Raw genomic sequence first — 27,807 nt, forward strand, 5'->3', positions numbered from 1 at the left:
TGAGAAGAGAAGACTCCCTAGAAAAGACCCTGATGTTGGGAAAGATGGAGGGCACAAGGAGAAGGGGACGACAGAGGATGAGATGGTTGGACAGTGTTCTCGAAGCTACTAACATGAGTTTGGCCAAACTGCGGGAGGCAATGAAGGATAGGCGTGCCTGGCGTGCTCTGGTCCATGGGGTCACGAAGAGTCGGACACGACTGAACGACTGAACAACAACAACAAGGTGTGATGCATCTGGGTGATGAGCTTGGGTTACACCTCTTCCATGATTGATGTTTCTGGGGGTGGGCTAGACTCCAGGAGGGATTTTGAAATGTCTTTATAAGAGCATGCTTGCTTTGTTCTGGGTTTTCCCCCTGAAAACACCGTTGTTGCAACAGCTTCAATAAAGATCAAGCTTACTAGCTGCTTTGCTTCTCAGTTTTCTCTGGTTGGCCTCTGTCATTTACTCCTACCAATGGAGAACCTGCAGAGGACTTTGCAAGGGCTCTTGTGTACCCCATAAGGGAATAAGGGCAGATTTTCTCTTACAACAGTGTAGAATTCACAGATTGGCTTAACATTCAATCCCTCTGCCCACGAAACTCTGGGGAATTGGCTCTGTGAGAGAAATAGGGGTCCCCCTAGCAACTTTCAGCACATTTACCAATATCAGCTCCCATGTTCCTTTGTGGGAGATCCATGACTGTTTAAAGTGGTGTCATGTTGTTTTAAATGCAGGCCTTCCAAGTGTTCCTATTTTCCAGGGAATTACAGAAGCCGTCCCGGTTTCTGATTGGATCCCTGAATGTCCTGCTTTTCCTTATGGCGTCCCTATTTTCACCAGAGAAATGTTGCAGGGTTGGAGTTATGCAACCCGCTAGCCGAGGGGATAAGTAACTATACAACCTTTAGAAGACATCTGAAGGCAGCCCTGTATAAGGAAGTTATTTGATGTTTAATGCTTTATTCTGTTTTTATATGGGACGCAGGTGGTGCTGTGGTGTAAACCACTGAGCCTTGGGCTTGCTGATCAGAAGGCCGGCGGTTTGAATCCCCGTGACGGGGTGAGCTCCCGTTGTTCGGTCCCAGCTCCTGCCAACCTAGCAGTTTGAAAGCACGTCAAAGTGCAAGTAGATAAACAGATGCCGCTCCGGTGGGAAGGTAAACGGCATTTCCATGCGCTGCTCTGGTTTCTACAGAAGCGGCTTAGTCGTGCTGGCCACATGACCCGGAAAAACTGCGGACAAACATCAGCTGCCTTGGCCAGTAAAGCGAGATGGGTGCCGCAACCCCAGAGTCGTTCACGACTGGACTTAACTCTCAGGGGTCCTTTACCTTTTTTAATGTTTTTATATAGGTTGGAAGCAGCTGGGACAACCCAGTCAAATGGACACGATATATTATTATTAAATAGGATCTTGCACCAGAGTGACAGGCCAAAAAATGGGACATTCCGGGATCCAATCAGAAGCAGGAATGGTTCCTGTAATTCTGGGATGTCCTGCTTAAAACAGGATGGTTGAGCCATTTGCAATTCCTGTGGTGTATTGATTCAAGGGTTATAATATATGTATTACTACTGTCTGTATTCACATTAGGGCAAAGTAACTGCCTTCCTGTTCCAGAAGGAACAGCTACTATTGGTTCATTCAAGTTGCTGCATTTGGATCCTCAGGCTTATTGGTTTCCACCAAAAGGCAGCTTTGTGGTTGCTTGAGATTGTTCCCTCCAAAAGGTATCCTTTCTAGCCAGTCTTTCTGTCCCTATAAATGTAGCACCCCTCTCCTCAGTTCCCCAGTCTGGTTTGTCTGAATAAAGAGTGTTACGTGAAGAAGCTGTCTCCTGCCTGCTCTGTCAGAGAGCTGAAATCACTTGCTGAATCACGATCCCCATGTTACAACAATTCCGATATCAATATGGGTACATTCAGGCTTAGACGATTTTCCTTAGATACTCGGGGAGTGGCAATTATGTTGTGAACCATCCTGAGCTCTACAGATGATGGGCAGTATAATAATAATAATCCCTTCTTCTTCTCCTCCCTGAACTGCATGCTTCTCAGTTCCTGATCTGGAGAAAGGGGAACTTCAGGCTGAGTCCAATGATCGGCTATCATGAAGTGAGAAGTTTACAGCCTTCAAAAGCAGGAAAGCATGTGTTCTGTGGTTGGTGGGCAGTCCTGCTGAAGACTTGAGTGCTGCAGAGCAGAAGTTCAGCTCAGACGCTGGACACTCCTGTCTTGGGAGGAAGGCGTAGGCAAGCCGGATTTAGCCAGCCGCTCTCGCCTTGCGTCTCCCTTGACCTTGCCCGTTGGGGAGAGAAGCTCCGCTGTTCGACTGGACCTGGTTCCTCTCCCGTCTCCAGGATGAAGGTGTATATTTTGACAGCCCTCCTGGTTCTCCTGGCAGCGGAGGAAGCAGGTAAAGCGGGTGGGCTGGGAGAAACGGCCTTTCGCTCGTCTGCCGCCTTTCTGCACGTACGCGTGAAAAGAGAAGCGAACGGAGATTGTAGGTTTGAGAAATCAGCGCCTTCCCTCGGTCCTATCGACACCAGAGGCGTGGGAGACGGTGGCAGGAGGGAGAGCCTTTTCTGTGGCTGCTCCCGTATTGTGGAATTCCCTCCCAAGAGAGGTCAGGCCGGATCCCTCCTTGTTATCCTTCAGCCAGCAGGTTCAGAGCGCCCTGTTTGGACAGGCTTTTGAAAACGACGGAGCAGACAGTGCTGATTGCTGGGTCTCTTTGTCAGGGCAAACTGGACTTCAATTGCCGGACCTCTACAATACATCAGAATTGTGTTCTGATGTATTTTAATTATTGCTTTTAACTCATTTGTTTTTATTGTTTTGTATTCTACTTACGGTATATGTTTTTAAATGTTTACATATTTCTCCAGCTTAGGAGAAAGGAGGGATATAAGTACATTAATTTGATTAATAATAATAATAATAATAATAATAATAATAAAATTGCAACAACAATAGCAGCCACTAAGTTTGCCTCACTTTAAACCCACTGTGTGTTTACAACAACTTGTATTTCATTACATTCCCCTCCTCAGAAGTTCAGTGTGGCAGAAAGAATGGCCCTCCTCTGTTCTGTTCTCACAACAACCCAGTGAGGTAGTTTAGGCTGAGAGAAAAAGTGGCTGATGGGGGTGGGGTGGGGTGTTTGAATCTCTCCCCCCCCCAAAAAAAACTGCTAGGCTGCCACTATAACCAGCACCACCCCCTCCCGCTAAAAATACTGATTCTGCTTTACAGCTGGTTTGCAAGCTTGACTTGGTGGATTAATCAACTAAAGTTTCAGTTGATCAAGCGATAAGGTCAGTTTTATGTGGTGGGAATGTAAGACCACAATTGGTTGTTGTTGCCCCTCACATCCCACCCACCCCTGGGTCAGGGAATGGGGGGGGGAATCCCTTAAATATGGCCTTTCTAAGTCGAAGTGCTAAATTTGTACCTTAAACGGTATGTGAAAAGGCATTTGTATTGAATTTTTAGTAACATGCAACTGTTTATATTTTGACCAATTAAAAAATGGGATACAAATCCACTTAAGAATTCTTTAATCTGTGAGGCTGCAATCCTGCGTATCCACTTACATGAGTGTAAACCAGACCCTCCAAGTGTCCCTATTTTCCAGGGACATCCCTGATTTGGAGAAGCCATCCCAGTTTCTGATTTGATCCCAGGATGTCCTACTTTTCCTTAGGATGTCCCTATTTTCACTGGAAAAAATGTTGGAGTGTATGGAGTTAGCTGAGCCCCCAAGCCGTCTGAAGGCAATCCTGTATAGGGAAGTTTTTAAAATGTTTAATGCCTTATTAAGTTGTTTTATATATGTTGGAAGCTGCACAGAATGGCTGGGGCAAGCAACCCAATAAGATGCGGGGAGCGTAAATAGTAAAATGATCATTATGGAATGGGACATCCCTATTTTCATCGGAGAAATGTTGGAGGGCATGGTAAACGCAGCTGAACTCAGTTGCACACACTTCTGAGTAACATTAAATATATCCAACTCAGTTCTACCCAGATTGGGCACATGGAAATTAATGAACCTAAATTAGCCATGTCACTTAATTTCCATGGGTCTAATCTGAGTAGCTAGCATGTTCACTAACACTACAAGTTTGGCCCTGTTTAACGAAAACTAATGTTGTGCCAACCTGTTTCATCCTTTTGAGGTATATCTAGTCAATTGCTAGATTGCATCGTTGCGCTAAGATAAAGGATCTGTTTCTGCCATCCACAAAAAGAGGGAGGGTTTTTTTGGGGGGGGGACCTCTGAAAGGCTAACAGTTTTACAGTAAACCTTCTTGTATGAGAGGCCAGTTGATCTAGTGTGCAAAACTTCCTGTCACACAGCTCAGGTTCTGTGCAGGTTTGATTCCTGGCATCTCCAGGTTAGGCCTGGAAAACACTTTGTGCCTGAAACCCTGAAGGGAGGCTGCCAGTCAGTGTAGGCAATCCTGAAGTAGATGGACCAGTGGCCTGACTCACTGGAAAGCAGCTTCCTGTGTTTCTTACGATAATTCTCTTTGCCATGATGTTAGTAGCATGACTGGCAGTCTGCAATCTACGGATTTTCTGTTTCTAACCCGTGTGTGTTCACCTTATTAGCCCACAGGGCTTTTGCAAAATAGCTTTCTGGGGGGAAAGGAAATGGCCATGCGGTAAAATTTTAAAATGACTAAGGAAAAGCTACCAAACCAACCAGACTCCTGCACTCTTGTAGCCTTTCTGAAGATGCCACAGTCTTCCCTCGCCACTACTTAAAAGCTAGGAGAGTTGGTGACATTTCCTGGGCACAGCCAGGGTCCTCCGTCCTCCAGTCCTGAGAGGCTGCATCTGTCAGTGCAAGGCATCAAGTTTTATTATTTTGTCACCAAGGGTGACAAATCAGAGCTCGTATCCACACACACACACACACACACACACGTGCAAATACTTTTCAAATTTCATTTTATTCAGTACTGTGCATGAGACAAAAAGAGCAACTAGAATGACAGGTGAAAATTTAAAGGTGAAAAGCAAAACTATAAAACAGGCATGGAGAAGACGTACAATGTCGGGGTTTGGGTGCTGGAGCTCCTCGTGCACAAACTTGAACTGCTCATGCACGAGGTACCAGTAGCGGGGAAAGTGGCCAGCGTTCCGCGTGCTTTTGGGCACGGGCGCCGGCCAAGTCTCACAATCCGAAGGAACCTGAGTAAGCCGGGAGATGACTCCGAAGGTGCATGAGTTCGTAATTGCCTTCTAGCTAAAGTATTGCCTCGTGAAATAAAGGACACCCTGAATCCGAGTAGGTAGATCAATTCAAGGAAATTAAATTTTTTACTTTAAGCCTTTTACTCCCCTTAAATACCTCAAAGAAAGACAGACACCGGTTATATCTTTAGTGGCTTTGGCAGAACCCGCGTAGGCTCGTCCCCTAAGCTAAGTTCTCCTAGGCTCAAAGTCCCTGCGCGCCCGATCTTCCGCGAGGCTAACTAAATAATACTAAAACCGAAATATCTTCCGCAAGTCTAGCCCTATTCTAAAAAACTAAAAGAAGCCTAACTAAAGCTAAACCGAATGATCTTCCGCGATCTAACTCTAACTAAAAGGAAAAACCCATCCAACCCGTCCAGCCCGCTCCCAATACCCTTAAACTAAACTTGACTTCAACTAAAACCCAACTAAAGCAAAACGTCGTCTAACCCAAAAGAACGTGCCTAAAAGAACGTGCCTAAGCGGGGAGCCTCAGCCTTTTATTAAGGAACAAACGTGACATCATGACCAATGTCTCAGCCAATAAAATCACTGTTGCTGCCCTCCAAAAAGGCGGGAAGCAAGTTTAACGCCCATTAATAACTTTGAACATGACCGGCACTATAAAATAAAGGCGGATTAATCTCATAAGTGAACCAAACTATCCATTCTTACTTTCGCTTTCGCTTTTGCGCGTAATAATACCAAAAGTAGTTCCCGAAAACCTCATTAAACAATTAAATAAATGTGGATCCTATGGCGGATCCGTGCAACGTATTCCGACAGTACAACAGCCTCTAAACTTGAAATAATAATAATAATAATAATAATAATAATAATAATAATAATAATAATAATAATAATACTTTTATTATTTATACCCCGCCCATCTGGCTGGGTTTCCCCAGCCACTCTGGGTCTCTGGGTGGCTTCCAACAGAATATTAAAATGCAATAGTCTATTAAACATTAAAAGCTTCCCTAAATAGGGCTGCCTTCAGATGTCTTCTAAAAGCCTGGTAGTTGTTTTTCTCTTTGACATCTGGTGGGAGGGCGTTCCACAGGGCGGGTGCCACTACTGAGAAGGCCCTCTGCCTGGTTCCCTGTAAAAGGAGAACGTGGGTCTCTTCTGGGAAAGCAAAACTGATTCCCTTAACAAGGGTCACCATCTGGCACAACCATGGCCTGCTCAAACCAGATGACAGGCAGAAGTTTAGATTCTTAAAAGGGGCATCCCACCCCTTGTTTGTTTCTGCCTCTCTGCGGCTTTCAAGTTTTGTTCCACTGTGCTCACGGCAGGATCACACGGATGTGGCCAAGTAGTATAATATTTGTGTTGCGGGTGGAAGGCCCCAAATTTAATCTCCAACATCTCCAGGTAGGATAGGAGGAAACCCCTGTCTGGAAGACCTCAAGAGCTGCTGCCAGTCAGTTTAAACAATACTGAGTTAGGTGGGTCAATGGTCTGGCTTGGTAGAAGATAGCTCCCTGTGCAGCACCAGGCTAAGGCACAGTCTGTAATATTGTAGCTCAGCGATAGACCATGTGCTTTGTGTACAAAAGGGCCCGGGATCAATCCCTGGCATTGTCTCCAGGTAGGAATAGGAAAGGCAGGACCCCGGAGAACAGCTGCCAAACAGCACAGTTAGACAATGCTCAGCAAGAGCTCAGCAATAGCATAGAGCAGCTTCCACAACAGGGATGGGCAATTGGTATGTCAATTTAGGTTTCGCTCAGTTTCTCCTTTTCCCAGTTCAGTTCTCCATCAGCTTGTGAATATATATATATATTATATATATATATATATATATATATATATATATATATATATATATATATATATTGAATATATATATATTGAATATATATATATATAGTGCATTGCCCTCATGTATGTATTTTTGTGTGCCGTTTTGCCTACATACATGTTTTTGCAAAGCTACTTTCCCATATGCAATGCATTTTTGTAAGTTGCTTTTTGTACCACATAGAATCATAGAATCATAGAAGAGTTGGAAGAGACCCCAAGGGCCATCCAGTCCAACCCCCTGCCAAGCAGGAAGCCTCCGCTTAAAGACCTCCAAAGAAGGAGACTCCACCACACTCCTTGGCAGCAAATTCCACTGCCGAACAGAGTTCTTCCTAATGTTTAGGTGGAATCTTCTTTCTTGTAGTTTGAATCCATTGCTCCATCATGCATTTTACACATGCATTTTAGACTCACAATTTACCCTAGTAATAGAAACATAGAATTGTAGAGCTGGAAGGGACCTCGAGGGCCATCTAGTCCTACCCCCTGCCATGCAGGAATCTCAACGCACGGACACCCCCCCCCCATCTGTGCATTTTTGTACACATCACTTGGATGGAGAACTGCATTTCAAAAATTTGATCAAGTGCAAATTTCACATGGTGGCTGTGTTTCGGCTCGTGTATTGTTTCAGAAGGAGCAGATCTGGTAAGTCTGAAATGCAAATTGAAGTCAATTCCCCACCACCCCTTGTCCGGAGTAATGCCATTATTTATTTATTTTTAAATGTACATTTTATCAGTTTTTTATGTAACAAATAAGAACCGAGAACAGAATGCACATAAACAGAACAGAAAATACAAGTATGGAATACAAAGTAGCCCAAAGATTTCCAAAGAATGTACATAACACAAGGCAAAAACTGTGAGAGCCAAATACTGAAATTATCATCTATCCAGAGCTGGCCATGTGCGTGAAGTTGTTTCCTTGCTTTTATCAGAACTATAAATATATTGAATAAAAGTATAGAATGTCCTGGGAGATTGAAGTTTTCTCCTACTGGTTTCTCTGTCTTGTGATTCCTGATATCAGGATTGAATAAAAGGTAAGCAGTTAGTAAGGAAAGGATCCTTGTCAGACCTTCCCTGAACAGTTTTAGTCACATCAGTTCATTTTTATAACAATGAAATTGTCCAAATTCTGCTGTACCCATAATTCAATGAGATACCTTTCAGCTTTCACCATTTATAGGCTTAATACAGTGTTGCAAAAGCAGATTAAGCAAGTGCTTTGGGCACCAGCAAGCAGGGGCATGCAAACAATTAGATTTAAAAAAAAACACAAATAATTAGACATTTGATTAAAGGGGGGAGGGGTAAAGTGCTGAATTTTGCAATCAGAAAATCTAGATTCCCACCACCCTTCTGAGTAATACCCCTCCCCACTCCCGCACTATATTTAAGGGTCTGGTGACTTCCGTTTCAGTGTATCTGAAGAAGTGTGCATGCACACGAAAGCTCATACCAAGAACAAACTTAGTTGGTCTCTAAGGTGCTACTGGAAGGAATTTTTTTATTTTATTTTGTTTAGAAAATCTAGAAACAATCTATTTTATTTTCAGCATACATGTAAGTAAAGTATCATTTCAAAAAGTAAAATCAGTTTCCGTATTGTTTTTATTTTGAATTACGTATGGGCGGCCCATCATAATATTTTCAGTGCTTTGGGTCTCTAACGGCCTTAATCTAGCGTTGTCTTAATACAGTTATTTCTGAAGCTTCTAAAAATCACCATCTTCTGTGCTGTCCAAAACCTGTGCCGGAAAAGACAGAGCGGCTTGCCCACATCTCTAGCAGAGGCATCCAAAATAGATGTACCGTGCATACAAATTGCCCTGAAAAGTGTTGGTGGTCTCAGATCACAGGAGCTGCTTAGCCTCTCTGCTCTCCCCCTGCCCCGCCCTTCACACTTTACATTTGTGTCCTATCAGTGGTATGAGATCTGCTGCTACTGCTACCTGTGGTTTAGCAAAGTGTTTGCTAATCTGATGCTTTTTTATCACCACAAAAAGGCAATAGCAGCTAATTTATGTGCTCTCAGCTCTTTATCCCTTCTTTTGGTCGCTGGAACGAATACTTACAGAAACAGGCTTGTCATTAGCATGCACACACACATTATACTAATAGACTTTAAAAATTTGGTCCTGTGTACAAGTAAAGTGGCACCTTGGTTCTCAAACTTAATCTGTTCTGGAAGTCCGTTCCAAAACCAAAGCGTTCCAAAACCAAGGCACGCTTTCCCATAGCAAATAATGCAAAATGGGTTAATCCGTTCCAGGCTTTTAAAAACAACCCGTAAAACAGCAATTTAGCATGAATTTTTCTATCTAACGAGACCATTGATCCATAAAATGAAAGCAATAAACAATGTACTGCAGTCACACTATCAATCAATCAATCAGTAGCTGAACTGGGTTCCACACAGTCACAAAAACAAAACAAAAAAGCCGCAAAAACAAAAATGCAAAATAAATAGCAAAAGCAGACAGACCTCAGTGTAACACTCAAAACAGAAGTGTGGCACTCAAATCAGAAGCGTAACACTCAAAACAGAGCACATTCGGCTTCCGAAAAAAAGTTTGCAAACCGGAACACTTACTTCCAGGTTTGCAGTGTTTAGGTTCCAAGTTGTTTGAGTACCAAGGCGTTTGAGAACCAAGGTACCACTGTACTCACCTAGTCAAAAAACAGCGTTTTGAATGCCTTATAAACATGCAACACCAGAATTATGTGCAATTTTCCATAGCTTTTTCTTTTATTTTGTTATAACGATTTAATCTCTGACTTATTTATAGCGTATCCCCCCATGCGTGTAGATCCAGCCCAAGTCACACAGACCACGTCATGAAAGAAAAAAGTTAGGGGGGGAAATGCTGCCAACATGTATAGTTCCAGATTTACCAGGCTTGTGTCAATATGGTTTTGTCAGGGCTTTTCCCCCCAGCTTGAACTCACTGGAACTCAGTTCTGGCACCTCTCAGTATAAGCCATTGCCATGATAAGAGAACAAGGGAGGCACTAGTGGTGAGTTCCAGTATCTCCTTTTCTAGAAAAATAGCACTGGTTGTCCTGAAAATAAAGGCTCTGTAGTATAATGTAATAAAGGAATGCCAAATCATATAAAAAGCGCCTGGAGGTTCTAGCCCTTGTTGAAATCTCAAATTAAATTTTCTCCATTATAGCTATATTTCAGAGTGAGGGGTACCAAGTGTCCAGTGTAAGATTTGGGGCTGTTTTCCCATGAGTTTCACCCAGGGGCGTAGCAAGGTAAATTGGTATCCGGGGGCAAAAAAATTTTTGTCCCCCCCCGCCAGGCATGGGAAGGTCAGGTGGTACCCGGTGCGAACAATTTATTGTAAAGCCCCCCATTGATTCCCCCCCCCTTGTCGGGGTATGGTTGCTGGAGCTCCTCGTGCACGGCCTTGGATTGGTTATGCACGAGGTACCAGTTGCGGGGAAAGTGGCCAGCGTTCCGCGTGCTTTTGAGCACGGTCGCCGGCCAAGCCTCACAGTCTGAAGGATGATGAGTAAGCCAATTGAAGACTCTGATGGTGTGTGAGTTCCTAGTTGCCTTCTTTAAAGAAACGTTGCCTCGTGAAATAAAATTTGTACCCTGACTCTGAATAGGCGGACCGATTTACAGAAAATTAAAATTTTACTTTACTCCCCCGTTAACCCCAAAGGAAGACAGACACCGGTAGTATCTTTAGTGGCTTCGGCAGAACCCGCGTAGGCTCGTCCCCTAAGCTAAGTTCTCCTAAACTTAAAGACCCTGCGCGCCCAATCTTCCGCGAGGCTAACTAAATAAACTAAAACCGAAATATCTTCCGCGGGCCTAACCCTAGGCTAACCTAAAGAAAACCTAACTAAGGCTAAACCGAATGATCTTCCGCGATCTAACTCTAACTAAAGAAAAACCCATCCAACCCGTCCAGCCCGCTCCTAGCCCCTTAAACTAAACTTGACTTCAACTAAAACCCAACTAAAAAGAACATAAGAAGAACGTGCGATCTCGTGCTACTCTCTCTCTCTCTAAGCGGGGTGCCTCTGCCTTTTATTAGGGAACAAACGTGACATCATCATAAGTACTTTAACCAATAAAATCACTGTTGCTGCCCTCCAAAAAGGCGGGAAGCAAGTTTAACGCTCATTAACAACTTTGAACATGACCGGATCTACAAAATAAAGGCGGATTAATCTTGTAAGTGAATCACACTATTCATTCATGCTTTCACTTTCACTTTTGCGCGCAATTATACCAAAAGTAGACCTTAAAAAACCCATAAAATAACCAATAAATTATGAATCCATGGCGGATCCGTGAAACGTATTCCGACATATCATCTTTCTTTTTTTGTTTTAAATTAAATTATTTTTGATTTAGTTATATAAAAAAAAGAAGGTTAGAGATATCATAAGCATTTATCTAACACAAACATTACCATTTGTTTTGATATAAACCTCGACATGAAAAGGCAGAGCGTCAACAGTGCCAACAGCGTCCACATCAAAACTGTGATATAAACACTGGCAACACTATCAACATCCATCCCCCTCATAAGAGGAAATACTTGTACAATAATGTAACAATAAAGTCGTGAAAATAACAAACCACTAGCCAAACATAAAAAGTGATCGATCCGATACACTGTAAACCTTTTTAGGTATAAATACTTCAATATGTAGTGTAACACAACAAATCATCTTATAAGCATATATACTTTCGCGTGCAGCATAAAACAACAAATTACTCCCCAAACACAAGAGAGGACCTGATGCAGGTCCAAAATTAAAAATAACGGATAACGACTGCCCAAACATAAGAGAGGTCCCGATCCGGGACCCAAAATTAAAGTATAACTAGAGCTGGGGCTACATGGCCTACCCAGACCCCTCCCCCATTTTTTTTAATTTTTTATTTGGAAAACTTAAGTAAAATGGATAAGGCAACATAAAGGGTGTGTGGCACTGAGGCTACAGAATCGAGGGAACTTTCAGGAAGACAGATTCTGGACTTACCACAGCGACCACAGGTAACGGGGAACTAGGGTCCGATTCCAGAAAGGGGATTTAAGGCACCTACGTACAAGTGGTTTGCGCCACAAGAGGGGATTTAAGCTACCTACATAAAGGTGTCCCAGCCAGGATGAGGATTTAAACCATCTACACAAGGGTTTCCAGCGAAACGATATTAGATTTAAACCAGCTACATAAGGGTCTCCCATTAACAGCAGGAAACAGAGTGAAGGGAAAAGCTGGGAACCTGGTTTACTGCCAAAGGTAGCATATAGAGGGGGAATCTTTAAAATAAATAGGGGTACCAAAAGGGTAGGACGCCACCAGACTTGACATATATATCTTGAACAAATCCGAAAATGACCAATTCTTTGACCAAAGGAAATATAAATATTACCACATTTTGAACTACAACTTTTGCAAGCACAACGTGGAGATTTAGGATTATTGAAATAAAACATATATATAAATATATCTATGACTAGAACTGCACAAAGATGATGCTTTGACCTTACATAAACATTTCCATATCATCAAAATTGTGACGCTCTAAATGGAAACCATTTCAGAAAAGCTTTGCATATATAAACATCCATATCATTAATTATCAAGCTATAAGGAAAACACATGTAACATGCGAGGCGGATATTTCAAGAAGCATACAAAGGCAAATATGCAATTTTTACAAGTACAATATAAAGTACAAGACAGGTTTAGAACTGCAAAATGGTATTGGAGAGGAGGATGAAGACGATGAATGAGTTGCCGGTCGTCTTCTTCTCCGACTACACATGACCATGTAGAAGAAATAGTCCTGGAACTCAGGAAAAGTTCATGGAGCTCAGGAAAGTACTGAAACATCGAGCTCTGAAGAAACAACGATACCTGTAGAAGAAAGGAGGTTAAGCAAGCAAATCAAGGTGATCTGCTAGTGAGTGCAGGTATGGGAATAACTGGAACAAATCTAGGCAGCCAGGAACCAAGGGGCTGCCCAGAGGCAAACAAAAGGCCTAGGCAGTAGGAGGGTAAGGCAAACTGCCCAGAACTCAACTGGTGCTGTTAGTTGAGCACTTTTGAAGAATTGCTGCATTTGACACTGGAAACTAGTGCAGCCAAACAACGAGGTGGATATTCTCAACTTGGTTCCTTTGCTCTCCAAGGGCGCACACATCTGGCAGGCACCCAGACAGCCTTTTCTTCAAGGGCAACGGCAGCATACCCACGACCCCAAGTGATGAGTGGAACTGGTCCTCGCCATTCAATGTCAGGCAAGAGGCGATAAGAGACCAAAGGTCGAGGAAGCTGTTCTTCTTTCTTGAAGTGGAGATCCACTGGGGAATGAGGCTTGTTATGTGGAAAGAGAAGAAAGTTTAAGGTGAACAGCACCTTTGCAACTGCCAAAGGGATCTCCGAGGCTGGAAGGTGACGTCCTGCAGTCTGTTTGTGGAGCAGAGTTTTGAAAGTGAGGTGTGTCCTTTCAATGAGAGCTTGGCCTGTTGAATTAAACGGAATCCCGTGGGATAGGGAAATATTCCATTGCACACAAAAGTCACTAAAGGCTTGAGAAGCATAAGCCGGGCCATTATCTGTTTTAATGGCTTGAGGCTTTCCCATAACTGAAAAGGTTCTCATGCAGTGCTGTATGACGTGCCTCGCAGTTTCTCCTTTCAGGGCTGTAGCCCAAATGAAACCTGAGAAGGTGTCCACTGTGACATGCAACTTAGACATTGGAGCAAGAGCTGGGACATGTGTCACATCCATCTGCCACAGCTGATTCGCCTCCGTGCCTCGAGGATTTACAGCGTCAAATGGCAAGCAGATAGGAGACTTGGAGCACGAAGGGCAGCATGAAATAATGTCCCTTGCTTGTGACATTGGAATGTTGAAGGTCTTGTGTAGAACCTTTGCTGATTGGTGGAAAGTTTCATGGCTTGTCACAGGATTATCGAACAAGGAGAAAGCTAGAGTCCTGAGGGCAGCGTCCGCTACTGCATTTCCTTCCACCAGGAATCCTGGAAGGTTAGAATGAGAGCGCAAGTGTGCAGCAAAAAAGGGAAATGAACGTCTCTGTAATAGTTCTTGAAGCTGCGCGAACAAATTAAAGAGATTTTCGTCCATGGACGGAGACAGATAAGCAACTGGAAGCGATGATAACAGTCTATATACATACTGAGAATCTACAACGAGGTTGAATGCTTCTGTAGCGAAAGTTTGAAAAGCGAGAATCACTGCTGCCAATTCTGATCTTTGTGCTGAAAGTTGTTTCTCCGTAAACACAGTTTTCCATTGCCCATCCTCCTTCCATGCAAGGACACCATAGGAAGAGGAGCCATCTGTGAACAGAGTTTTTGCAGTGGGAATAGGCTGAAGCACCAACATGGATGAAAGGTGATAATTTACTTGTTGCAACAAAGTGAATCTTTTATCCTTAGGAGGATTATACAAGAATGAACCGACAAAATCTGCAATAGCAATTTGGAAACTATCTGAAAACTGAATCAAAGTTAGTACTTGTTCTTGAGAGAAAGGAAGGTAGATGGAAAGCAGATCATTTCCACTCAGGCGAATTGCACGGCCTCTGCACTTAACAAGGAGATCAGCAACAGCGTCCATACTGGGGTACACATTCCTTTGAGGCGTGTGTGAGAGATGAATCCACTCCACGATTGCCACCTTTGAGGAAGTATCCGGAACATATAAAGCTGCTGTAGGCAATCTTGGTGTAGTGAAGATAGCACATGAAAGAGCTCAGTTAGCTGTTGGCACACGATCTACAGCTATTTGGTGCAGTTTTGTGTTTACCCCTTGTAAAGCAAGACGCATCTCAGAAGTGCATGGAATAACATCTGAAGGAGATGTATGTCCCTTAAGAGCAGAAAACAATGGCGAGAGTTCAGATGTTGGAACTGCTAGAGACTTTCGAGCCCAGTTTATCTGTCCTAAGAGATGCTGCAGTTGTGTCAAGGTGAAGGATTCTGGAATGACTATGCTTGGCATCTCTGGCAGGGCTGTATCTTGAAGCAGTCTGTGACCCAAGTAATGAAATGGAGCAGTGCGCTGTACCTTTTCTGGGGCAATACAAAGCCCAAAAGAGTTCAAGATGCGTGTAAGATGCTCAACATGATGCTCTGAGACCTTCTCTCCATGGATCAAGATGTCATCCATGTAATGACAAACTTCTAAGGCTGGATATTGTGCTCTGAAAGGCTGTAATGCTTTATCTACAAAGTTCTGGCAGAGAGTCGGCGAATTCACCATTCCTTGAGGGAGTACCTTCCAAGAGTATCTGGAAGCTGGTCTGGTATTATTGAACACAGGTAGAGTGAAAGCGAACTTTTCTTGATCTGCAGGTGCCAGTGGAATGGTAAAGAAACAGTCTTTAAGATCGATGATTGCAAGCTGATGGTTTCTAGGAATGAGGTTAGGGTTAGGAAGTCCACATTGAAGGGGACCCATTGGAACAATTCTTTCGTTGATTTTTCTCAGGTCTTGAAGCAAACGCCATTTTCCACTTTTCTTCTTGATGACGAAGATTGGAGTGTTCCAAGGGCTATTAGAGGGTTGCACACGATCCTGGTGTAGTAGCTCTTTGATTAGGGCCTCTGCTGCAGCGAGCTTTTCTGACGTCAGCGCCCATTGGTCGACCCATACAGGGGGTCCTTCCTTCCAGGTGAGTGGAAGAGCATGTACTGGCGCTGATGCAAAGGCCCACATCAAAAATGTGTATGGACAACAGTTCTTGCCTTAGACAATAAGTCTCTACCCCAGAGGGTGATAGGCACATCCATGACAAGTGGACGGAGCTGCACCATGGAGCCTAAGTCTGACTGGAAGGTAATCGGATGCACGCTCTGGTGGGCGGGTTCGAAACCTCCGACTCCAAAGACTTCCTGGGTGACAGTCGTTGCCCACTGGTCAGGCCAATCCTTTCTGGCGATCACTGTGACATCTGCGCCTGTATCAAGAAGACCCTTGATCTTTCGTCCACCCATTTCTAAGACGAGATGAGGGCGTTCTTCTGTAATCTTGATTAGCGCCATTGCTGCCTGAGGAGGCAAAGAGTCTACAGGAGCTGTAGGTGTAGAAGTAAGCAAATAGAGTCTGGCAATTTCCAAACCTTTTGTTAGGACACAAGGAACAGTTGAAAATCCTGGAATCAGCAACTGCGATGAATCTGTGATTCGAACTAGGCCTGCAGTCAGTGTGACTGTGGCAGGGAGGCGATCCATCCTAGGCAGAATAAGGCAAATTGAGGTGTCTGGGAATGGACCACGAATGGATGTTGGCAATTGCTGAGCAAACCATGGATTTGAAAGGTAACAGTCCTCTGTTAAGAAGAGTGGTATACCTGGGACAGAAGATTCTTCTTGTTCTTCATTGGCAGTGTCTGAAGACATCTTTTTGGCTTCGGGTTTTTTGCACTGCTGAAGTTGGCAACTCTGAAGCTGCTTGGCGTTGAGTTGGCAAACTTGAGGTTCTTCCGTTGGTAAGAGTTGCTGATGCTGTTGAACCTGTTGACATTCAGGCAGTTGTGCATCAAACTGGCAGGATGGAACTTCCTCTTTGACGCGAGGCAGTGATTGTGGCGGGCTGAGCTTAAAAGCTGGAGGTGACACAAAGGTGTGGACATTGTTAACTGGAGTGATGTTTAAGCTTCCACAAGAGGGAGCTGGCTCACTCACTTGTATTCTTTGGCCACATGGAAAGTGATCATCAGCTGGGCTGCAACTTGAACACTGCTGTTTCACCAAGGGCAAATGTCCTTCGATGACAGATTGACCTTGACTCAATGGTGAGTAAAGCTCAGGTGCTGCGAGGTTGACCTCAGTAGGATGTTTTCTCAATGTAGAGGGCAATTCTGCGATCAGAGACTTGACTGTGATTGCTTGCTGTGAAGCAGGATCAACATCAGCAGGAACTGAAGGGCAGTCAGCAGAAGGTGAACTGAATGCTGTGTTCTCTACTGGAACCCTTTGAATAGGTAAGGCAGATGATGAAACCTCTGGAACCTGAATGCTTGATGAGGTCACATCTTTTCTCTGGACATCTGAAGAGTAGATATCTCTCTGGATCACTCTTTTTTCCTGATGACCTGGATAAGGAGTAGCATTGTTCACCTTTCTGGGATGGTTGACCTTCATGATGTTCTTGAACTTGCACCCTATTGTTTTACCGGGGCCGGGGCGCGGCCCGCAGAACCGTTTCCCTGAACTGGAGATGAGGTAGGTGATGTGTTTTGTGGATTCAAGCGACAATCATTTGCCCAATGAAATCCTTTCTGACAGATGGGACATCTCTCTGGCGGCTTGGCAGAAGGCCTTGGCGTTGTTGTGCACTGCGACCGGAAATGCCCATCGCCTCCACACCCATAGCACTTCTTGACTGGCGTAGAGCTGTCTTGACGTGGCATCTGTACCGCAGCTGCCAAGAGCTGTGCTTTGTAGGAGTGGGTACCGACATTCTGGCAGACGCGTAGCATCTCAGTCAATGTGGCATCTGGACGAGCTGCAACTGCTGTTAGGGCATTCTTGCAGTCATCATTGGCATTCTCAAAGGCAAGTTGTTTCGTCAGCATGTTTCTGGCATGACGATCTTCTATCTGGCGTTCCACTGCAACAATCAGGCGATCCACGAAGTCCCCATAAGGTTCTTTTGGACCTTGCCTAACTGCAGCGAATCCTGATACTGAGCTAGCATCTGTGCGATTGGGTAGTCTGCGCCAAGCTTTGACTACAATGTCTGCTATGGTGACAAGTGCAGCATCAGGTATGGCTAGCTGTTGATTGAGATTGGAGTAATGTCCTGATCCTGTGAGCATATCTTCTGTGGCAAGTGGCGTTGCACGTCTGGCTGCTACTTCTTTCCACTCTTGCAGGCACAGAAGAGCATCTGTAGGCGACAGGAAGGTGCGAAGAATCAACTTCCAATCAGATGGCAGAAGTCTACTAGTGGACAGTCCTTCAAGTAAACTTCTAGTATAAGGAGCTTGAAGTCCATTTTCGCGTATGGCTTTTCGCAGTTCACGTAGTGTTTCAAAAGGAATGGCTTGATATCTTGCAGGTTGTCCTCCATTGGCACAAATCACTGGAAAGATGTGCATTGGATCAGCACTAAAATCTATTTGTCCCAAAGCTGCTTCTAAAGCTTGAGTTCTGCAGATGGGTTGCATTGCTGTTGGATCTGTAGGTGGCATCAGTGAGTTTAAATCTTCTTGATGCTTTCCAAATGATGGGCCACTAGATGGCGCTAAAGAGTCTTTGACATCTGGATGCCTTGAAGATGGCTGACTATGAAGACAAGATGGCTGACTTGAAGTTGGACGAAGACAAGATGGCTGACTTGAAGTTGGATGAAGACAAGATGGCTGACTTGAAGTTGGAGCATAAGGTTGTTGGCTCTGTACTGCAAGTCCTGGCATCTGGATCATCATTGTTTGGCTTTGCTCTTGTCTTGGAATCTGCATTGGCATTGGAGGTGCTGAAGGGTTGGTAAATTGCTGTTGTGCTGCTTGCATTGAAGCTTGGATTGCTGTTGATTGGAAATCAGCTTGCTGCAAAACTGGAGCTGCTGGCTTGAGCGCGGCCTGCAGGGCAGCAGGGTTTGCTGGCAAAAAGGCTGCTTGCTGCTGCTGCTGCTGGATCGCTGGCAAAAGCGCGGCTTGCGATGGAGGAAGCGGGACCGTTGCTTGGAGCGAGGTCCGCGGCTGCTGCTGACTTGAAATCGCTGGCTGGTAAAAGGCCTGCGATGACTGCTGAGCGACTGGCGGTGGGGCAGTTCGCGGCGGGGCTTGAAAGGCCGACGGCGTCTGCTGCACCGGCACAGGCGGCAATGAATCTGGCAATGACAAATTGGACAAGGGCGAGTGCGTGTACGACAACGGGGCCTGAACTGGCTGCTGCGAGGGGGCCGAAAATGGCACAACCGCAAGCGGCAGCACAGGGGCACTATTAAAAGCAGTATTTCCTAAATTCACTGTTCCATTAAGCAAAACATTTCTTGGAGCGATTTGTTGAAAGCAGTTTCTTACTTTGCTCCATACTAATTGTACAGGAATTCCGATTTTCGGGTTGGCCATAAATTCTAACCCGATCCTTTCCCATGAGGCTAAATCTTTCGTTCCCTCCTTAGGGACCCAGGGACAAATTTCCCCAATGGTTTTAACTAAAAGCTCTACTTCTGATTCAGAGACAGGGTGACCATTTCTTTTCAAAAGGTACAATAAGTCTTCACAAAATTTTACTTGAGCAGTTGAGAGTGAGGAGCCCATTTTTTAAACACTTTTCCAAAACTTTTCCTCCCCCACCCGTAGGCTTCTACTAGGGGACACCGGTTCTACCCGTAGGCTTAAACCGAAAAACCTGGCACCCGTAGGCTTTAGCCAGAAAACCTCCGCCCCCACCCGTGGGCTTCTACTAGGGGCTACCGGCCCTACCCGTAGGCTTTGACCGAAAAACCTGGCACCCGTAGGCTTTAGCCAGAAAACCTTTCCCTCCCACCCGTAGGCTTTTTCGGGAGACACCGGCCCTACCCGTAGGCTTTGACCGAAAACCCTGGCACCCGTAGGCTTTTGCCAGAAAACCTTTCCCTCCCACCCGTAGGCTTTTTCGGGAGACACCGGCCCTACCCGTAGGCTTTGACCGAAAACCCTGGCACCCGTAGGCTTTTGCCAGAAAACCTTTCCCTCCCACCCGTAGGCTTTTTCGGGAGACACCGGCCCTACCCGTAGGCTTTGACCGAAAACCCTGGCACCCGTAGGCTTTTGCCAGACCCTTCCCACCCGTAGGCTTTAGGGAAGACCTTACTCTGCCCGTAGGCTTACACTAAACTCCTTGCCGCTCTACCCGGGGACCCCTTGGGGCAAAATTACACGCGCGCGACTTCTATTTACACTACTTTGGGCAAGCGGTGGATTCGCGCTACTGCAGCGAAATCCTAGATAAACCGGGCCGTTATACCTCACCTCTCAATGTCTGTTTCCGAGCCACTTCCGATATGTTGCCTTTAACCGGAGTCTTCGTGGAAGCGATTTTTGACTACGCTTTGCCTCAGAGAGGGGCACCACTTGTCGGGGTATGGTTGCTGGAGCTCCTCGTGCACGGCCTTGGATTGGTTATGCACGAGGTACCAGTTGCGGGGAAAGTGGCCAGCGTTCCGCATGCTTTTGAGCACGGTCGCCGGCCAAGCCTCACAGTCTGAAGGATGATGAGTAAGCCAATTGAAGACTCTGATGGTGTGTGAGTTCCTAGTTGCCTTCTTTAAAGAAACGTTGCCTCGTGAAATAAAATTTGTACCCTGACTCTGAATAGGCGGACCGATTTACAGAAAATTAAAATTTTACTTTACTCCCCCGTTAACCCCAAAGGAAGACAGACACCGGTAGTATCTTTAGTGGCTTCGGCAGAACCCGCGTAGGCTCGTCCCCTAAGCTAAGTTCTCCTAAACTTAAAGACCCTGCGCGCCCAATCTTCCGCGAGGCTAACTAAATAAACTAAAACCGAAATATCTTCCGCGGGCCTAACCCTAGGCTAACCTAAAGAAAACCTAACTAAGGCTAAACCGAATGATCTTCCGCGATCTAACTCTAACTAAAGAAAAACCCATCCAACCCGTCCAGCCCGCTCCTAGCCCCTTAAACTAAACTTGACTTCAACTAAAACCCAACTAAAAAGAACATAAGAAGAACGTGCGATCTCGTGCTACTCTCTCTCTCTCTAAGCGGGGTGCCTCTGCCTTTTATTAGGGAACAAACGTGACATCATCATAAGTACTTTAACCAATAAAATCACTGTTGCTGCCCTCCAAAAAGGCGGGAAGCAAGTTTAACGCTCATTAACAACTTTGAACATGACCGGATCTACAAAATAAAGGCGGATTAATCTTGTAAGTGAATCACACTATTCATTCATGCTTTCACTTTCACTTTTGCGCGCAATTATACCAAAAGTAGACCTTAAAAAACCCATAAAATAACCAATAAATTATGAATCCATGGCGGATCCGTGAAACGTATTCCGACACCCCCGCAAAAATGGTTTTACGTTATTTCATATTTTCTTAGAAAGGAATAATAACAAGTAATAATAATAAAAAACTTTTATTTATATCCCACCCTCCCCGGCCAAAGTCGGGCTCAGGGTGGCTAACATCAGATACATAACATTGGTATAAAATCAAACAATAATTAAATTACCTCCTAAAAACATCTCAAAATCAAATTAAAGTCTAATTAGATGGCTTTCCACAGGGTTAGGGTTGGGAACAGTAAGTGTTCTCTGAACTGAAATTTCAGCCAAGTGAACAGCTATTTTGGTGGAGGAGGGTCGAGGTATTAACCGATATGCATGACATTTCATATATAGCTATATAATCCCTAGTATAGTAAGATAAGACCTTCGGAGCAGGCATTAAAAAAAATAATAATTTCCCCCCCCCCAAAAAAATGTTCCTTGATAATTTGTCACCCCCTCCATTATGGAACTCGGGGCGGACCACCCCCGCCCCCCTTGCTACGCCCCTGCTTTCACCAAGGGTGGCAGTTAGCTCAGTTGGTTGAAGCATGGTGCTGGTTACACAAAGCTTGTGGGTTTGATCCCCTGATGGTGCCACCTGCGTGTTCCTCTATTGCAAGGTTGACCCTCAAGATCCTTTCCAACTTATGATTCTACTATTAATGCTACCAAATAAATGTTGTTAAAGGTAAAGGTAAAGGGACCCCTGACCATCAGGTCTAGTCGTGTCCGACTCTGGGGTTGCGGCGCTCATCTCGCTCTATAGGCCAAGGGAGCCGGCATTTGTCCGCAGACAGCTTCCGGGTCATGTGGCCAGCATGACAAAGCCGCTTTCTGGCGAACCAGAGCAGCGCACGGAAACGCCGTTTACCTTCCCGCTGGAGCGGTACCTATTTATCTACTTGCACTTTGACGTGCTTTCGAACTGCTAGGTGGGCAGGAGCTGGGACCGAGCAATGGGAGCTCACCCCATGGCAGGGATTCGAACCGCCGACCTAGGACATCCCTATTTTCATCAGAGAAACTTTGGAGGGTATGGAATAGGGCACCCCTATTTTTTCAGAGAAATGTTGGAGGGTATGATTGCTGTGAGGGGAATAGGGGCTTCCTACTATTGTTGTTATCAGTGCTTATTTTCTGGGGGGACGCAGGGGTACACATACCCCTAAACATTTTGTGAATCTAAGTTTGGCCTCATTGAGGGGCAGTATTTCAATATGAGTAGGAAAATGAGAGTACCCCTAAACATTGTTTTAAGAAAAAAGCAATAATAATAATAATAATAATATTGTTTATACCTCACTCATCTGGCTGAGTTGCCCCAGCCACTCTGGGCGGCTTCCAACACACACAAAATTAATAATAATAAAACATCAAACATTAATAGTAACAATCAGATCCTATATAAAAAGTTACAATAACTGTAAGATAAACAACTTATACCAAATAAAGCAACATGCAATAATGCATTAGAATCCAATAGTAAACACTAAAATTAAACATAATTAGACAGTTTACACTTATTACAATAAAGAATTACTCATCTATAATCAATAAAACTAGCAGCAAATCACAATACATAAAATACCACAAATCATACAAAACGATGTAGTGTAAAAGGATTAAATTAAGAAACAAATACTCACAAATTATAAAATTGTATAAACAAAACAACTCTCAGCACCCTCAACAAACCATAGCTCCCAGAATCCTTTGAGGAAAACCATGACTTTTTAAAGGGGTATGATTCTGCTTTAAACGTATGGTGTGAATGGGCCTTTGGCCTGATCCAGAAGGGAGCTGTCCTGATGTTCCAACATTAAGAACAAATCCAGTATGCGCAGGCTGGTGGCACAGTTTTGAATAAGTCACGAAATGCGCCTTGTTTCCTTGCAGAGGCGCTGAGGGAACCTCAGTTGTGCTACGTCTTGGATGGGATCCTGTTTGTCTATGGTATAATCCTCACGTTCCTGTACTGCCGGCTGAAGGTTAGTATTTTTTTTTTAATGGCTCTCTGAGATGCATATGTCTTGATACTAATGCAAGGGACGGGTGACCTAAAAATTAAATGACATACACATCAGTTAACTGAAGGAAATTTGTCACAGAAGTGGAGTTTTTTCCTCCCCAGGGAGAAGTTCATTTATGTATTTCTTCACAAACAGATGTATGAATGTGCCACAAAAGATCATCTCCTGTGCATTGCTGAAAAAGAAGGCAGCGATTTCCCTTCAATTTGTATAATATGCTAACTTATTGGCATAATGCGATTAAAAATAATAATACGGTAATTTAAATAGATGGGAAAGGACACCATACCATTGGGAGTTGTGCTTTGTGGCTGCTTAGTCCGCTATCCAATTGCTGACTTGTTGCTGGGCATCTTCAAGGCCTCATCCTGCTCTCCCCTCCTGTTATACATTTAAAATAGTGCCATACCACTTTAATCGGAGTGGTTTAAAATGGTATGATAGTACTTTAAATGTACTGTGCAGCCTCGGTCTCTTCCCACTGGCCAAAAAAAAATTGGATTGTAAGCTCCTGGAGGGCAGGGACCTTGATGTGCAGAATATCTAAGTAAATGAATACTGCTTCATGAATAGGTAATTTAAAGAGTTGCTGCCATTTAAATGTTGCCTAACTGGCTGTATTTATTTACCTTAATAATAATTTTAATTTTAATAATTTTTAAAAATCCCACCCTTCCTTGTTGGAGCTAGAGCAGCCTACATTGTTTTTCCTTCCTTCTTGTTTTATCCTCACTAGAACCCTGTGAGATATGCCAGACTGTGGCCACATCTGCACCAGATATTGAAAGAAGCCCTTTAAACTGTCATGGCTTCTTCCAAAGAATCCTGGGGAAATGTTGTTTGCTAAGGGTGCTTATAGTTGTTACAATACACACACACACACACACACACCGCATTCCCCCACAGAGCTACAATTCCCAGAGTTCCCTGTGAGGAGGTATTGATTGCTAAACCACTTTGGGAATTATAGCTGTGAGTGGAATAGAGGTTCTCCTAACAACCCTTGACAGCCTTAATAAACTATAGTTCCCAGGATTCTCTGGGGGAAGCCATGACTGTTTAAAGTGATCGGATACTGATTTTAAATGAACAGTGCAGATGAGGCATGCGTGCACATGTGTGTGTGAGAATGAGTGAATGAGAATGAGTCCAAGGTCACTCTCAAACTTCATGGCTTGAGTGGGGATTTGAACCTGCGTATCTGCAGATTAAATCTGCCACTCTAAGCACTGCAATTGACACAAGGTAATATCACCAAGGCAACTATTTGTAAACAAACAATAAACGTCCCTAAAAAGGGACATCCCTAAAAATGGCAAGAGTAGGTTTTATATCAAACAATTAGGTTTTATCTCAAACAATTGCAAACACAGTAAATAAAGATCCCACCTGTGATATATCAGTGGTTCAGTGCTCAGCTGTCATTCCGGTAATCAGACGTTTTGTCGTGAAAGAGCTTAGTCATCGAGCTTTGTAATAAATAATATACAAGAGAAGACAGTATGCAAACGACTCAAAGCAGGGATATATCTGTCCCCATTTGCATGTTTCCATCGGGAGGAGCATAGAAAGAGGACAATGTCCTTTAGTTTGTTAAACTGTAGGCTGTCTCTCAACAAGTTGCTCCATAGTCAGTGAATGGCCTTTCCGTGACACTCAGAGGGATTAAAAAGAAACGAGAGAGACGTTTGCTGTGTGGAGTTAATGTCTGTCGTTACTTTAAGTTTATAAATGATTTATTTGGCTCTGATTATATTTTTTTAATTCCTTAGATCCAATACCGAAGGAAATCGAAGCTTCCCCCTACTTCTGAGTATGAGGTGCCTCCTTGCTCCTTTCACTTAAATAATATTTGGCATTTATATGGCATTTGCAGCGTGTCGGACTAAGGGTGGACTGATAGGCTGGAAGCAGACAAGACTTGGTCTCCCAACCAAGCACCCGTACCAAACTCCAGTTCCTGGCATTTATTAAAGAGGGCCTAAGACCTGATAATGAATCTGTAGGCAGAAATTCAACTGGGGATGTTTTTCTTAGCACAGGAATGGAGCAATGGGGACAACAGCACCTGTTGAGTCACTCCCTGCTAAACACATAAGAGTCATTCCTGTGCACCATAGAAAAATGAGGGGGGTAGACAAAGAAGACTGTGGTTTGTTTAAAGAAACTTTTGCACCCTCTCTGCTTCGAACAGAGATTTAACGCATTCGTGCCTTGGACCTTGCTTTTGTCTTGTCTTCCACTTTTATCTCATCCCTTCTGAAAGAAAGAGCAGGGTTGGTGGGTGGGCATTCTTCCTTTAAAGCACATTCGAGGCATATTTCCCCCCCTCAAAGAATTCTGGGCACTGTAGTGTGCTAGGAGTTTCTGGGAATTGTAACTCTGTGAGGGGTAAACTACAGCACCCAGAATTCCTTGAGGGAAAGAATGAGCTTTAGAGGCTTGGTGTTTTCACAGCCTGGTGAAGATGCAGAGTAGGGAAAGGGAAAGGGAAGGGGGTGCATTATATGGTTTTGCTTTCTGTTCCTCAGAAATCTCATGCCATTCTCTCTCTTCCTCTTTTGCAGAAAGTGGAAGGAATCTATACCGTAAGTGTCAGCCAACGATTTTCTGAGGGCAGGGCTGGGATAGGAACACAAGAAGCTGCCTTCAATCTTAGCCAGACCTCGGCTCCATCTAGCTCATTATTGCCAACACTGACTGGCAGAGGCTGTCCAGGGTTTCAGGCATAAGAACAAAGCAAGAGCCTGGCTGCGGGATCAGGCCAATGGCCCATCTAGTGCAATGCCCTGTTCTCACAGTGGCCGACCAGATGCCTGAGGGAACCCCCATACCCAGCAAGTGCCCCGGAAAAACCGGAACATCCCATTTTTCCCAGGCAAGGGCATGGTGGCTATTTTGAGATCTCACCCTGAAAAAAGAGCTTTTGGGGTGGGCCACGATCTTGCATGGTGCTGTTGTGTGATGAGAGCACAGTTCCCCCAAAAGCACATATTTTCGGCTGCGTAATCTTGCGCGGATCATGTGACTCGTGCGGTAAGACAGCCGGCAAGACGCACATCCCAGTTTTGGGACTCAGCATGTTGGAGGGTATGGGATCCCGAGCTCAACACCAACTCTCACCCCTTGTGATTCCTAGAAACTGGTATTCAGAGGCTAATCCTGCAAAGACAAGCAGAACCTGCTGGATCAGGCCAAAGCCCCTCTAGTCCAGCATCCTGTTCTCACAGGCCCAGTTGGCTATCCCTGTGTTGTTTAAAGTAGTGAACAAGCTTCAAAAGCAGATAAAATCAAGTATAAATGGCAGCTGGTTATAAATATAGCCGTGTTTTTTCACTACCGAAGATGTGTGATCTATTTATCAGGCTATCAATCTTGTTGCCAACCTGGTGTGGGTGTTTTAAATCAGTTAATAAGTCTGTTTTACTGAACAACAGAATGACCACAGGAAAGAAGCAATATGCTTTTTGTACTGTGGATAAAGTTTTCAGTTCAGATCCGCCTTGACAGGGCGGTGGGGCCTTTGAATGACAAAAGTTAGGGGGTGGCATAATTGTGCCTCTCTAAAAGTCGGGGTGCTGGTGGTGGGAAGGCCGGCTCCGCTCAGGCGGTAGCCACACCGTACATTTAAAGCACCGCAATAGCCCATCCTCGAGAAATTTCATATGCAGTTTAGTGTGAATTTCGCCTAACTTAGGAATGTTTGCTTTCCCTGACCCGTCTCTTTTTCTCTTTATTTACAGGGCCTTGGCGCTCATGAGTCCGAAACTTATCAAACTCTTGAGCTCCCCAAAATCGACCCAAAGGAGCAGCCCCCTGCAGAAGCAGTGTCCTTGGTGGGATAGGAATGCTCTCTTGTGGAGACCCCTCCTCAACACCTGAAATTGCACAACTATATTTTGACGCCAGAAGAAGGAATGTCTCTACACCCTTTGCTGTACCTGCGCGGAATATGCCACCTTGCGGGCCTAAAGTGATTTTGATGGCGCAGTAGACCAAGAAGGGCCCTGCAGATGTTGCTGGACTACAACTCCCATCATCCCTGATCATTGGCCATGCAGGCTGGCCTGGGCTGATGGGAGGTGGAGTCCTACAGCTCATGGCAGACCACAGACTCCCCAGCCTACCACAGATCTTGCCTGTTGTATCAGCAACCCTTGTGTTTGCCGATCTCATTTGACGTCTTCCACAGCGGGACAGCTTGAAGGGTGGGCAAGAAAGAAGTGCCAGCTTTTATTAATCTGTATTTAAAAATAATAATACTCATGGCTCTGTTCTCCTGCTGTTTTTAAATAACATGTCCATAGCTTGTTTGGAAAATCATGTCGATAGCATAGCAATGTGGGTGCAATCCAGATTCGTGGCTGGGAGTTAGGGATGGACAAATTTGTCAGTTTTGGTTCTCCAAGTTCCTCATCTTCCCAGTCTTCATTTTGCCACATTTCCACAACAGTGGGGAAGAGCCATGAATACCTCCTGTATTAAATCCTGAACAGCTGTGGCCAATCAGCGTGGACAATACTGGGCTAGATGGACCAATGGTCTGACTTGGTATATTTCCTTTGTTCCTAATTTGCAGATTATTATTTTTTTAATCATCAACCATCTGAGTACAGAATTCTCCTAACATATGTTTGTATGAAGCTTTGACTAATATAGATATTTTTGCAACAATTTTTCCCTAACATTATGCATTTTTGTATGTTATT

The 27,807-nt window shown here is 44.4% G+C and overlaps 1 protein-coding gene across 1 annotated transcript; it reads left to right on the forward strand.

The window, feature by feature from the left end:
- The first annotated feature begins 2,323 nt into the window (after positions 1–2,323).
- Positions 2,324–27,622, forward strand: FCER1G (Fc fragment of IgE receptor Ig). Its single transcript, XM_033136331.1, has 5 exons — positions 2,324–2,405; positions 22,965–23,056; positions 24,871–24,918; positions 25,666–25,686; positions 26,842–27,622. The coding sequence occupies exons 1-5, from the start codon at positions 2,351–2,353 to the stop codon at positions 26,941–26,943; spliced, it is 318 nt and encodes a 105-aa protein (XP_032992222.1). The 5' UTR covers positions 2,324–2,350; the 3' UTR covers positions 26,944–27,622.
- Positions 27,623–27,807: the final 185 nt, after the last annotated feature.

Source organism: Lacerta agilis, chromosome 17 (assembly GCF_009819535.1).
Source record: "Lacerta agilis isolate rLacAgi1 chromosome 17, rLacAgi1.pri, whole genome shotgun sequence".
Classification (NCBI taxonomy): Eukaryota; Metazoa; Chordata; class Lepidosauria; order Squamata; family Lacertidae; genus Lacerta; species Lacerta agilis.

Excerpts from the sequence above, each read along its gene's own strand:
- FCER1G (XM_033136331.1), top strand. The coding sequence starts at position 2,351 with ATGAAGGTGTATATTTTGACAGCCCTCCTGGTTCTCCTGGCAGCGGAG. Across the intron at positions 2,406-22,964 it reads CCTGGCAGCGGAGGAAGCAG|AGGCGCTGAGGGAACCTCAG; the intron begins GTAAAGCGGGTG and ends GTTTCCTTGCAG. Across the intron at positions 25,687-26,841 it reads AAGTGGAAGGAATCTATACC|GGCCTTGGCGCTCATGAGTC; the intron begins GTAAGTGTCAGC and ends CTTTATTTACAG.